The 15,000-nt window shown below is 35.6% G+C and overlaps 1 protein-coding gene across 3 annotated transcripts in view; it reads left to right on the top strand.

The window, feature by feature from the left end:
* FEM1C (fem-1 homolog C) overlaps positions 1–10,322 on the top strand; it is a 53,558-nt gene extending 43,236 nt beyond the window's left edge. For all 3 annotated transcript variants that reach the window (XM_057737147.1, XM_057737156.1, XM_057737137.1), the window contains exon 3: positions 3,270–10,322. In XM_057737147.1, the coding sequence (XP_057593130.1) occupies positions 3,270–4,579 (1,310 nt within the window). In that variant the 3' untranslated portion in view covers positions 4,580–10,322. The remainder of the gene's footprint in view (positions 1–3,269) is intronic.
* The last annotated feature ends 4,678 nt before the right edge of the window (positions 10,323–15,000 follow it).

Here is a 15,000-nt window from a genome sequence, read left to right on the forward strand (position 1 = left end):
CTGCCCATTATTTTTGATTGGATACCAAATATTATATATGAAGAACATATTAAAATAATTTGAGCCCTAGTATGATAATATCTTCATCTAAATAGTATTTGTATTTGCTTCTGGCTTTTGCTTATGTATACTAGCAGTCCTGGATTACTTTAATTCAATATCAAGATGATGTGAATTTGCATTTCAATTCCTGTGATGGCTGGTTTATTTGTACTTCACCTTAGCTCCTAGAGAGCAGGCCTTCAGAGCTGTAACCTAGTGTAGAGGGATTTCTTTATGGGCTCTGGACTCCAGTTTTTTCCTCTAGCTCTGCAAGATCAAAAGCTCTGCCCAGTTTTTCAGCTGCCTCTTCCAGAATCAGTAGAGGTTGTTGGGGAAAGCTTCCTCAGTTTCTGGACTTTACTTAACCAATTCTCTATTCTCCTGGATGTTGTCTCCGTGTGAGCTTTTACATGCTGAGATTTTTTTAAAATAAATTTATTTATTTATTTGTTTATTTATTTATATTTATTGGCTGTGTTCGGTCTTCGTCACTGCACGCGGGCCTTCTGTAGTGGTGGAGGGGGCAGCTACTCTTCCTTGTGATGCACAGGCTTCTTATTGCGGTGGCTTCTCTTATTGCAGAGCATGAGCTCGAGGTGCAAGGGCTTCAGTAGTTGCGGAGCGTGGCCTCAATAGTTGTGGCTCGTGGGGTCTAGAGTGCAGACTCAGTAGTTGCAGCACAGGGACTTAGTTGTTCCACGGCATTTGGGATGTTCCCAGCCCAGGGATCGAACCAGTGTCCCCTGCATTGGCAGGTGGATTGTTAACCACTGTGCTACCAGGGAAACCCCAGATTTTTTAAAATGCATTTTTCAGCTTTTCTGGTTCTTAGTGGGAGGGTGATCATGTTACCTCTGCTATTACTAAATGTGAGAGTCTCTTTTCCTTTTAAAAACAAAACAAAACAAACATTTTTTTCAATATATGGTGTGTTCAAAATATATATATTCTGCATTTTTCCAATACAGCAATTCAGTTCATTGAAAGACTGGCTTTTGCTGCATTCTTTTTCTTAATTTTATTATTCTGAATAGAGAAGAATGCCATCTAAGCGTTCTCTTTTTATTTCTATTATATTGTCTGTTTTTTAGAGAAAATGGGAATATTAGGGATCCTTAATTCGAAAGAGGTTTAAAAATATACTTAGTAGAAGTCATGTTTAATTGAAATTATTTTGAGCAAATGAACATGAGTAGTCAGAAGTTCTGGGCTCTCTGAGTGCTTGGTTACCATACACATTGCTAAAACATTCTACCAGACACCTTTCCATTGTAGATCATTGGGATCCTAGGTCAGAATAAACATACCCAGATTTTTTAATGTAATCCCTGTAGATATCATGGAAAACTAATAAACAGGATAAACTTGTGAAGAGACTAAAGTCCTAATGTATTATAACTTGTGCTTTTTTGAATTTTAGTTGTAGATTTGTTACGTGATATTTTCAGGTTTAAACCACTTTGTAGTACACATCCTATGTCAGGGCTCCCCAAGGCCATCCCTGTGTTTTCAGATAACTCAGCATACAATTGTACTCATGGCTAAGATTTATTACAGTGATATAATAAGGACGTGCACCTGGATCATAAGAGGAAAGGCACAGTTGGGGTCTAGAGGAATCTCTGTGCAGGCTTTTTTATGCTCTGTCCTTCCCGTGAGAGGTCACAAAGAGCAGTCTTCCCCAAGCAACATAAATGTATGTGTGCAATGTTGCTGTCGAGGGAAACCCATTTTGGTTGATTAGGGACTGGTTAGAGACTCAATATCCAGGTTTTTATTGGGCGCTGGTCACGTAGGCACCCTCTGCTGAGCACATATCCAAAATTCCAGAGTCCCAGAAGGAAAGCAGGTAGTCAGCATAAAAGCCACCCTTATCATTTAGGGAAAGTTTTATATCTTGGAACTGTTTACCAGACAACATTCCAGGTGCCAGCCAAGGGCTATCCTTGCAAGCAGGTTTTTCTAAGGATAGCTGTCTCAGCCAGCTCTGTTAGCTATTTTCCACACACATGCCTAAAATGACTCACTGTTGAAATTTTCTGTAAACATCGTATGTAAATATCAAAGGTCTGCATGATAATTTCTGTTTTAATCGTTAGTAGAATGTTTATCATTAAACTTAGGTAGCTAAAATAACTTGGTTGGTTATAATGTCTTAGTATGTTCCATCCGCACAGGCTTTTACTAATGTGCCAGTGCCTGTTGTCAGTTTTAATCCATGTGTGGGAAGAACCGGACGGTGTTAGAACATTTAGTACATCTAAAAGAATGTTTAAGAAAATTAAATTACAGTGGGAAATAATCCTTTATGAAAGGACACTTCAGATGTCTCCTTTTAAAGTTCATATTGAACCACCCACATATTTTTTAGATTTCAGTGGACTTGTTTTTCTTATGGGAGTTTTTTGGAGAAAGTATTGTACTTTGTTACCAAGATTTTTGACTAAAACAGCTGAAGTTCACTTGGCAATCAGAAATACTGAAAAAATAATTTCTGACTCTTAGAATCAAATTGGAGAATCTTAGATATTAAAGACTAGATTTCTTATTTATAAATGTAGTATCTGACTCAGAAAGTTAAGTGACTGTCAGCAAAACTGAATAGCTGGTTAATTTCATTTCGTCAGTTTTTAGTTGTAGAATATACACTCAAAAACATTATTGAAAACTACCAAGTTTAATTTTGAATGGATTAAATGGATTAATGGATGGATTAATTAAAATTAATTAATCCATGGATTAACTTTGAATTTTGTTTAGTGACTTTGAGTATCTTTTCATGCCTAATTTGGTCATTTCATTTATTCAAAGAACTTAACCAATATTTTTTTCCCCTGCTGTGTGTCAGACATTAGTTTTAGGTGCTGGGGATCATTTTTTCTTATTTGTAATCAAATTAAAGTATGTCCCACCCATTGAGGGTGGCTAGGAGCTGCTGGCTTTTCTTTAGATTCTAAAGTACACATATGGGGACTTCCCTGGTGGTCCAGTAGTTAAGGTTTTGCCTTCCAATGCAGGGGGTGCGGGTTTGATCCCTGGTGGGGGAGCTAAAATGCCACATGCTTCAGAGCCAAGAAACCAAAAATAGAAGCAATATTGTAATAAATTCAATAAAGACTAAAAATGGTCCACATCAAAAAAAAAAATCTTAAAAAAAAATGTTACACGTATGTATTCCATTGTATCCTCGTCCCTCAAAATATGTTCTTTTTTTCCTCCTCTTTAAGGTAACACTGCGTTGCATGATTGTGCAGAATCTGGAAGTTTGGACATCATGAAGATGCTTCTTATGTATTGTGCCAAGATGGAAAAGGATGGTTATGGAATGACTCCCCTTCTCTCAGCAAGTGTGACTGGTCACACAAATATTGTGGATTTTCTGACTCACCATGCACAGACCAGCAAGACAGAACGGATCAATGCTCTAGAACTTCTGGGAGCTACATTTGTAGACAAAAAAAGGGACCTCCTTGGGGCTTTGAAATACTGGAAAAAAGCAATGAACATGAGGTACAGTGATAGGACTAATATAATTAGCAAACCGGTACCTCAGACACTAATAATGGCTTATGATTATGCCAAGGAGGTAAACAGTGCAGAAGAGCTAGAAGGTCTTATTGCAGATCCTGATGAGATGAGAATGCAGGCACTATTAATTAGAGAACGTATTCTTGGTCCTTCTCATCCTGATACCTCTTACTATATTAGATATAGAGGCGCTGTCTATGCAGACTCTGGAAATTTCAAACGATGCATCAACCTGTGGAAGTATGCTTTGGATATGCAGCAAAACAATTTGGACCCTCTAAGCCCAATGACTGCCAGCAGCTTATTATCTTTTGCAGAACTGTTCTCTTTTATGCTACAGGATAGGGCTAAAGGCCTGCTGGGCACCACTGTTACATTTGATGATCTTATGGGCATTCTGTGCAAAAGTGTCCTTGAAATAGAGCGAGCTATCAAACAAACTCAGTGTCCAGCTGACCCATTACAGTTAAATAAGGCTCTTTCCATCATTTTGCACTTGATTTGCTTATTAGAAAAAGTTCCTTGTACTCTAGAACAGGACCATTTCAAAAAGCAAACTATATACAGGTTTCTTAAGCTGCATCCAAGGGGAAAAAATAACTTCAGCCCTCTTCATCTGGCTGTGGACAAGAATACTACCTGTGTAGGGCGGTACCCTGTTTGTAAATTTCCGTCTCTGCAAGTTACTGCGATACTGATAGAATGTGGTGCTGATGTGAACGTCAGAGACTCCGATGACAACAGTCCCCTCCACATCGCTGCTCTGAACAACCATCCAGACATCATGAATCTCCTTATTAAATCAGGTGCACATTTTGATGCCACAAACTTGCACAAACAAACTGCTAGTGACTTGCTGGACGAGAAGGAAATAGCTAAAAATTTGATCCAGCCTATAAATCATACCACATTGCAGTGTCTTGCTGCTCGTGTCATAGTGAATCATAGAATATACTATAAAGGACATATCCCAGAAAAGCTAGAGACCTTTGTTTCACTTCATAGATGATAATTTGACTGTTAAAGCACGAATTGGTAACAGTTGTTTCATAAATGAGCACTGTTGTGATAACACCAGCATTCATTTAGCTTGATTTCATCGTGCTCTCATTGGCTAAAGCATTGTAAGCATCAAATTTACAGGATTGGTTTCCCAGTATTTAATATAAATATGCCATATAATATATTATTTGTGAATTATTGAGAAATGTAATGTCATATTCAAATTTCTAAAATTGTCTGCCAAAGGCTTATCCATTCTGGTTTTGTTTGCTGTTCGGTGTTTGGGACAGAGTTAACCATTTTTCAGTGGTGTCTTTATACTTTTCTGGTTTGTGAATTTTATACAATTGAAGGTCTTTTTTCTGCTTCTTCCTTCTCTTCTCCAAGCTTCTCCCCTTTTCCACCTCATTTTTAAATTAACCATTTCTACTTAGCAATTTTTTTCCCCTTATGGACCCATGTTAGTTTGTACAAACTTTATGGACTTGTTACCATTTGCAGTTACCATAAGTGCTTTATCTTCTCTATGCACCGGCTTCAACTTGACTGTTGTGTATGTTAGCATATTTTCTATGCAGCAGTTGGTCAACTTCAACTCTGAAACACTGTTAAGTATGTTACAAAGTTCATTTTATGAAAGTACTCTTGTAGCATGACAATTTTTAGAGTTACAGGTTAGCTACCAGAGCGCAAGCTTTTTTGTTGTTTTTTCCTTTACATCTGAGGTTTCTTTCTCTAATCCACTGAAATTATTGTGTGCTAAATTGGGAAACAAATCTATTCTAACTCATTAACCCAGTTGAAATTTAGGTCTGTCATCTTAATATATCATGCAGTAAAAGGAAGAATCTTTATAAAGTGACCCACCTTTCATGCTGCGCCAGCATTGTCCTGCTTGTGCTGATGATGTGATTAGGTGTAGAGAATTTGCTTAAATTTAACCTCAAAGTTTATCACACAGCTTAATGAGTCACATTGAAATATTCAGTAATTGAACTGCAAATCACTTTTAGTTACAAAAAGAGCTGAAGCATGTCAGTGGCATGATGCTTGCCAAGCCAGATCTAGGCATCTAGGATAATTAAGGTATTTTAGTATGCAATTTACTGCCATAGTATCAAAGGTCAGTAACAGTGTTCTTTATTTCTTCAAGCTTAAGTATAGTTTTGAAGATAACTTGCATGAATTACTTTGGTCTCAATTATTTGTCACCATAATTAAATACAAAAGGTTGCAGTGCTTCCTCTTCCCTTACTGAAAATTAGCTTTTCTCTTTCTCTCTTTCTTTTCCTGCCTCCCTCCCTCCTTTTCTTTCTTTCTTTCTTTCATTCTTTCTTCCTCTTTCTTTCCCTTTCTCTTTCTTTCTTTTTCTTTCTTTCTTTTCTTTCTTTCTTTCTTTCTTTCTTTCTTTCTTTCTTTCTTTCTTTCTTTTCTTTTCTTTTCTTTTCTTTTCTTTCTTTTTTCTTCTTTCTTTTTTGGATTTTTTTCTTTTAATAGCTTTGCTAATGCCACAGAAAGGGCTCTTTTAAGAAAAAAATAAGTGAAAAGTACTAAAAAAGATTCAGGTAATTATCATTCAGCACTTTATTGTTATTCAGAATAAAATTTATGATGGCATATTTGCCCTGCAAATGTCTTAATGAAATTGTTCTGAATAAAAAGCTCCTTATTGGTTTGAGAAAAACTCAGTTTACCTGTGAGTTTAATGAGCTGGTTCACTTGGATTTTTGTGTTGATGTTTTATTCTGAGGGTTGATGTAGTGGTATTTAAGGAGTCATCATTGCAAACAGTCACATTAGATTTATTTCATCTTTATTCAGTAAAAAACTTGTAATGAAGAATGGTAAATAAAAAAGCATTAAATCTACTTTCTGGTTAAATAATTGAAGTTTAATTTTTTAAAAGATATCCTTACTCGTTTTACTAGGTTGTAAATTTAATTTCACCATTGAAAAAGGTGGTTTGGATATAAATGGTTGCTCTCCAACCTTTTGATTAAGAGATTTTGATATCTTGTTTACTACAGGCAAGTTTGATGAAATATTTGAATTGCCACATATATTAAGAATAATTCGTGATTTAGACAAATATTCTAGAAATATCAGACATCAGTTTTTGAAATCATTTGCCTCTAAACTTCTGGTATAAGAATTATATATGTGTAAACTACTTTTTTTTTAAAAAAAGAGAAAACTTTGCAAGTACAGTAAATCTACATTGATCTCAGTAATTTTAGGGTGAAGGTGAGCAATTGGATTTTAAATGATTTAATATTCCTTTTTTGGGGAGGGAGTAGAAGACTTACATGCTCTTATATAGTAAGGCATATCTCACACTATTTTGTAGGTGAATTTGAATTTTGCAACTCTAGTATAAAATAAGGATTTCTTTACATAACATTTTCCTATCACCGAATATAGATAACTTAGAACTATTCCTCAGTCTTGATAACTGAAATGCCTTATTTCAATTATGATACAGTTCTCTGTTTGCCATCTCCCCAAATGCTGTTAGGAGCTCTTGAAAAAATCAGTTAGTTTAAAAGCTCAAAATTGTCCCTCTTATTTTAGAGGAGGTTGTTTCATAAATGTGACCTCAGACACTGTTTAAGGTCTTTGTCAGAAAGTATTCTCAAAATTATGAGACTAAATTTTTATAAAAACTTAAATTTGTGATTTTTTTTTTTAACCAACAGATGAGTAATTTAATACTTAATGAGCTAATTGTACTCTCAGCTGTACAGTATAGCATGGTAATGTTGGCTGGAGCTAAGTGTAAGTTTTGATTACATTTCCATAAAAATCCCCTGTTAAGGCCTGCTGAATTTTAGATGTTCCACTCTTGATCATTTCTGTAAAAGAAATGGTCATTTTACTCAGATTACATAGCAGTCTACATTATAAAGACAAGTGGATTATAGGTTTTAAAAATAATCATTTTCTTATCCATAAATCTGACAGGGACGTAAGCCCACATCAGCAAAAGGTAATTTGGTGCCCATTATGATTTTGCAATTAGGTGATTGCTCATTTGTAAAGTGACTTAACGTATAATGTTCTCAAGACCCCCATCTACTGGGACTTGGGAAAATTGTTTAGCTTATATTTGAAAAAGTAACTCTTTAAAATCATATTGCCCAGCAGAAAGCTTAGGTTGAATTTTACAGATGTAATTATCCTTGTAATTTTCCCAGAATTGTGGGGGCTGGATGAGATAACCATATTCTTGTGCACTGTAACAGCAGAATTATCGCTTGGAACTGTAACCATTTTAGAGTTAGATACTAGGAAAACTAAAGTTAATTGGTTGTCATCTTTTTTTTTTGCCCTCATATATCACTAAATAACTAGTTTCTCTCCCTTTTGTCAATTCCCATCGTGTATTTTTCCAAAAAGTACTGTATTCAGATGCCAGCCAATACATTGTCACACAATGGAAAATGATATGCCACAACATTCATTGTAAGGTTTAATAAAATTAAATTTGCACCGAATACTAGTGTATTCTTATTAACTCAATACGTGATTGATGTTACCTTAATGCATACGATAGTGGACTCCTGTCTCAAAACACTTGTAATTTACAGTGAGAACTCAAGAGATAGCATTTATCATTATACTTCCATGTAAAAAACAAAGATGACTTATGTAGTATATTCTAGTTTTTTTTTCCAGTAAAGACCACAAAAACTAAAGATACAGGTGGATTTTGGTTGTGCGATGCGTGGGAGAGGGACTGCTTTTAACTCTTGTTTTTTAACTGGTTTAACTCAGCTTTTTAACTGAGTTTCATATTAAGTATCAGAAGTGTATCAAATATATTACTATGAAGGTAGGTTTTATAAATTTCATCACTTTTAAATTATAAAATCTAAGTAGTCCTTGTCTTTTCCTTATATGTAAGTTTCCTAATATAAGAAATTTTAATTGATCCAGAAAATGCATAATTTCTAAATTCCAGACATAAATTGAAATATTCAATTGTGTGGGCTTTCCCCTTTTGAATCATTAACTTATCCATAACGAATACAGGCTTTGTCATCGTTTTGATGGGACCCTTTTAAGTGTTAGTCTTCTTTACCCTTGGTTCTATAGTTGTTTAGCTTATATTTGCTAAACAACCATCAACCAACCACCACCACCAACCAACAACCACTACCAGTATTTAAAAGGAAATCTTACCAAATTTATAAGGCTAAGAATATTTTTAATCATTTGAACCCCAAAAAACGTTATATCCTTTTTTCCCCTCTGTCTCTGCACTTTCAGAATGTTCTTTCTTGAGTAATACGGGGTTATGGGAATTGTGAAGTAGTTGATTCCTGTGTGCCATGTTACCTTACATTTTGTTTATTATAGGCTCTTTTAAGTAAGACTTTTCTCCTAAAATTAACTCAGCTTTCAATAATTATCTCAATTTAGTTTATTTTCATGTCTGATTTAAAGAATAAAACAATACAGTTCCATGCCTTAAAAAATTGAAAATTTAAACTTTAAAAAGGAATACACTTCAGACATATGTTCATATTAAAGAAGGATTTGATGAGTACTAGTCCCACTAAAACAGTTTGGGTGCTTATTAATCACCATGTATACTTTGGTGTGAGTCGAGTGGAGTTGTTTAATGTATTTCACATTGCCAAAGATATGAATTAAAAAAATGATAGTCTATTATAGAAATATTATTTAACAAAACTTCCAGTAATGTCTTTTTTGAAAGAATTTTATTGAGATATAATTGACACAATAAACTGCATATATTTAGTGTACAATTTGATTTTTTTTCTTATTAGGAATGTTTATGTGGCAATCCCAATATCCCAATTCATCCCACCCCAACTCCTGTCCTCCCTGCCCTCCAGTAACATCTCTTCTAAAGTGAGGTCTACTTGATTTTTTTAAACGTAATTGAGCTTTATTTATTAATTTACTTTTTTCCTTTTCCAAAAGATAATTTTGTTAATAGCAGGTTCCCCTTGTTTCCATAATTTTAAGCCAGTACTAATTGATCCTACGATTGATACTTATTTCTAAAATCCTTTCATCCGTATAAATGAATGGGTTTGTAGATTATAAAGTTATAAACAATACTTGTAATGATACCTAGTTCTAAAACTTAGAAGACACCTGATTCATTTTATTTTTCTTTTAAACAAAATGTATTTAATATACTCATTACAAAGGCTCAACTGAAGACAATTGAAAAACAAAACTGGAACTTCCCTGGTGGCGCAGTGGTTAAGAATCCTGCAAATGCAGGGGACCTGGGTTTGATTTCTGATCTGGGAAGATCCCATATGCTGCGGAGCAACTAAGCCCGTGCGCCACAACTGCTGAAGCCCGCCCGCCTAGAGCCTGTGCTCTGCAACAAGAGAAGCCACCGCAATGAGAAGCCACAACTAGGGAAAGCCTACGGAGAGCAACGAAGACTCAAAGCAGCCAATTAATTTAAAATAAAAGAACAAAACTAAAACGACACCACAGCTTAAGATAACAAAGAAAGGACAGACTGAGGAAAAACCGAGGCGGCAAAGTGAAAGAGGCTGCCTGCTGGCCTCAGGGTTCTTAAAGGGAGACCTACTCTACCTAGACTTCCTAGCAGATACTTAAAGGTTGTGGGTGTTTCTAGAACTTAGCAGCATGTGTGTTCAGAGAGCTGTCAAGGTTGGGTTCCAGCCGGCTCTGCACAGAGAGCAGGTGGTCCTGACGTCACACAGGTGGGCCCGCTTGCCCTCCGAGGTGTCTAGGCCCACGTGACCTGGTGCAGGGCTGAGGGGCTTGATTGAGCACGCGCTGCGATGGAAGACTCCCTGGAACCGCAGGATTAGAGACCTCAGGTCTTCCCAGACTGTTCCTGCTGCTCCGTGGATGGTCCCCACCCGTTTGGAAAGGACTGGCTCAGGGTAAGCAGAAATTCCCTTGTCCCCAGACTTCCTGGGGGTCACCAGCTCCTACTGTAGTCTCTTGCCCACAGGCCATCAGCACCCCAGCTGGGGGACGTCCCACTCCTCTAAGGGCGGCTCCTGAAAGATCCCCTTGATTCTTTACTAGCAAAAGTAATACCAGTTCGCTCTTCGGTCAATAATATTGAATCCCTGCAGTAACACAGTGTGAAGTGATTATTCTACTTACTGTAGATTTTCGAAAATGCAAAGAAAACCACCTATCTCATACTTCCCAGTTATACACAGTTAATGCTTAGGTATGTTTTCTTTTTCTTTTTTTTTTTTTTTTGTTCTGTTTTAAATCTTAAGTTCTTTCAAGACATTCTTATAGTCACAAGTCCAAGGTGACTATTATAGGATAAATGTAATAATAGCATCTATGTAGCATTTTATATATATATTTTAAAAACCCACATTCTTAAAGTAGTGGCTGGTAGCTAAAATTTGGAAAATAGAATTAGGTCAAGAATGAATTTAGATGAGTGTGACCTGTTTATAATGGAGCATTAAGGGAAAATTAGGCATATTCTCCATGCCCTTTCAGGGTAATCTTCACAAAAAAATCAGTTAGCAAAATAAATCCATGTTCTTTGTCAGCAAGTAACAATTCCTTCTTGTTTGTCTCTGAAGTAGCTGATGTTAGGATAGCTTATAGTCATCTGAATACAACTTATTAAAGAAATTGTGGAAACTTTAGTTCACATAAAGAGCTTATAAAATACATTTAAACCTTTCTGATTTTTCTATAATCTTAAAAGTAAGCTGATATTTCTATATTTTTTCTATATTACTGACTTTGGAAAGTTGATATATTTGAATTATGGAAATTCTTTTTTATTTTACAGATGCATTATACAAATTAGTAAGAGTTGTGGAATATTTTTATTTCTGTTAATGCTCCAAAACGTTAAAAAATTTTGGAGTAATTTTAGATTTACAGAAAAGTTGCAAAGATAGTACAGAGAGTTCCTGTATACCCTTCATCTAGCTTCTCCTAATGTTAAACATACGTACATGGTGCCTGTTTATCAAAACTTAGTTTGTCAAAAACAAGAAATTAACATTACAATTAGCCAAACTAGAGACTTTATTTGGAGTTCACAGTTTTCCACTAATGTCCTTTTTCTGTTCCTGCGTGAAACCTAAGCCACCACATTGCATTTAGTCATTGTGTTTCCTTAGTCTGTTAACAGTTTCTCAGTCTTGTTTTCCTAGTTTTTGAAGAGTGCTAGTCAGATATTTTGCAGAATGTCCCTCTATTTGGATCTATCTGATATCTTTTCCTGATTTTACTGGGACTGCGATTTTCTGGGGAGGAATACCACCAGAGGTGAGGCACCCTTTTCGTTACATCACATCAGGGGTACGTGACACCAACAGGACAACACTGATGATTTTAACCTTGATTACTTGGTTAAGATGGTATCTAGTGGGATCTTTTCTCTATTCAAGAGTTATATTTTTCTATTCCATAGGCTGTTCTTTGGAGGTGAGTTGCTAAGTCCAACCTTTGTTCAAGAAGGAGAGGAATTAAGCTCTCTTCCTAGATGGGGGTATCTACATATATTATCTGGAATTCTAATGGAAGGGGGATTTGTACCTTCTCTCTCATTCAGTCATTTTTCAGTATAGGCTCATGGATATGTTTTATTTTTGTGTGTTATAATTAAATACTGTCATTGCTTTGTTGCTCGAGTTGTTTCAGCTTTGGCCATTGGGGGCCATGTCATTTTGACATGACCCCATTTTTCCTCCTTAGCCTTCCTTACTTTCTATAAGTATACTCCAGGCTCATCTTGTATTTTCTCTGCCCCAGCCCTAGAATCATCCATTTCTCTAGAGCCCTGTTGCTTTATTTGGAGAATGGCAATTAGAATCTAAGATTTGACTGTTTGATGTACTTGTTGAGTGTATATTAACACATGAAAACACATATCTTTGACTATTTCTGTTTCTGTATATATATATTATTTTTTTCAAAAATTATTTTTATTGGCTTACGTTGGGTCTTTATTGCTGTCCACAGTCTGTCTCTAGTTGTGGCGAGCTGGGGTTGTTCTTCGTTGCGGTGTGCAGGCTTCTTATTGCAGTGGCTTCTCTTCTTGAGGAGCAAAGGCTCTAGGTGCTCAGGCTTCAGTAGTTGTGACTTGCAGCCTCTAAAGTATAGCCTCAGTAGTTGTGGTACATGGGCTTAGTTGCTCCGAGACATGTGGGATCTTCCCAGACCAGGGTTTGAACACATGTCCCCTGCGCTGGCAGGTGGATTCCTAACCACTGTACCACCAGGGAGGTCCCCTCTGTATATATTTAAAATAAACCTGAGTTCATACTGACATCTACTCCCAATCTAGCACCACAAAATTCATTATAGCTTTCTCCCTTTGCTTATTTGTAACTTCTTTCTCTGTCAGTGACAAACCTAATTCCCATTATATACAATTTAAGTATTTACTTATTTTTTCAACTGTAGTACACACTTAAAGTAGTTTCAGAATTGCTAGCCCAGTATCCTTGTGAGACATTTACCTACCAGAGTACAGTGCTTATGTGCATTTCTTTTTTTCTATTTCTGTTGTTAGCCTTATAATATTTAGTCAAAACACCATTTTCCAAGATTACTTAAAGGCAGCACCTTTTATCCCAAACAAAACTTTTTTAATGACTATTTTGTAATAAGCATCAAAGAGAATAATGTTCTGACTACAAGCTATAGCTCCCCATCAAAAACAAGGAATGTGTAAAAGACATAATGTATAAAAAATTAAAGTAAAAAAATATATATTTATCCTGTTTTTAACTAAAATTGTTCTCTCCTTCCTGTCTCAGCTGATTGTTCAACAAACCTAGCTCCAGTATCTTTTCACTGTTTTTGCTAATTTTCTAGCTTTTTTTTCTTTAAGAACTTTTATTGACATACAATTGACATGCAATAAACTGCATATATCCAAAGTGTACAGTTTGATTTTTTTCTTATTAATAATGTATATATGGCAATCCCAATCTCCCAGTTCATCCCCCCAACCCCCGCCCCCAGCTTTTTTTAATGTTAAGTTTAGAAGTTGTGATGACTGAAATAGAATCAGAATATCAGTTGGTGAAATTCGTCTTCTGATATTTTGAGTTGGCCTTAAAAATGAAGTGATGTTTGAGGATTGTTAGAAGTAGATGGGAACAAGGTTAGAGAAGAGTCTTTCTTTTAATTATCTTTTTAAGGAAATTATTAAAAGGAAATTATTCTCTGTATTTAAGTTCTGAAACACCTATTTGCACTAAAGGCCAAAATAAGAGAGTTGCTGGTAGCCATCATAACACCTTATAGGATTTGTACTGAATGCACTGGCTTTTCTTTAGGCCTCGATACTTTATCTACATACAGTGACATGAGATCGAAGGTTTAACTTCTCTAGCCTACCAATCTACTGAAAGTTTCGGGAAAAGAGTTCTTAAGACTGAAGGGAAATAAATTTGGGAGGAATTTATCATATAAATTCACGATTCAGTAAATTTATTGACCATGCAGTGAGTGGGGATATAAAGATTAATAATACAAGCCTGCCAGTGAAAAGTGAGCAATATTCTTAAGGAGGCAAACGAAACTAATTTTCAACTGTGTTCTGAAGGGCGGAGGGTTTTTGTGGCTTCTAGGTTTAATAAGAATTGAGAAAAATCTTGAATTAAAATTGCTTATATGTTACATTGTACACTGTTGTTTTTTTTAAACCATCAGTTCACATTTTTAGGACTGGCTGTGTGTTTCATCTTTTTATCAAACCCAGGTTTAGAGGAAAAGTACATAGTCCATTGACTGAAGTTTCCTTATCTTTTTTACATCATTGTTGTGCTAAAATTTGTACTTTGTATTTTATTTTGAAATGTGTCCTTTTCCTTACATAAAATTGTAGGACCTATCTTTTGAGTGAGTGAGAGTGTGTGTGTGTGTGTGTGTGTGTGTTTCCAAGTAACATCTTTTGTGTTCTGAACTCGTTAAATCTGGCCCATGCTGGGCATTCAGAATTTCTGCTCTCCATGACTGAAAATCAGTCAGAGTCTAACAGGTTCATTAACAAGATCTGTTCTCTGTAGTCTGGAATTTCAAAGACATTTTTTTTTTAATTATTAAGATGTAGAATTGGCAAAAGAATAAAGATGAGTGAGGGATCAAAAATAAATCTCACAGTTTTAACTTTTGTTAATCTTTTAAGCCATCTGAAACTACTTTTTAAAAAATCTTAAAAGTGATCCAGAAAATTTAACTCCTTAGCTACCACTAGAATGGGGGAAATTTGATTTGAAAACAGTTTTTTCCTTTTTTCTATCTTGTAACCTCTGTTTGTAGTCTGGTCTTAATGTTGTCACAGGTGAAAATAATTTCAGGATATTATTCAAATGAGAGTATACTTCTGCCTTGCTAAACTAAGGCACTGAGGAAGGTATTAAAGAGAATGGAACCCGAGTATGTGAATATTTTGATCAGCAGTGGTAC

This window comes from Hippopotamus amphibius, chromosome 1 (genome assembly GCF_030028045.1).
Source record: "Hippopotamus amphibius kiboko isolate mHipAmp2 chromosome 1, mHipAmp2.hap2, whole genome shotgun sequence".
In the NCBI taxonomy this organism is placed as follows: Eukaryota; Metazoa; Chordata; class Mammalia; order Artiodactyla; family Hippopotamidae; genus Hippopotamus; species Hippopotamus amphibius.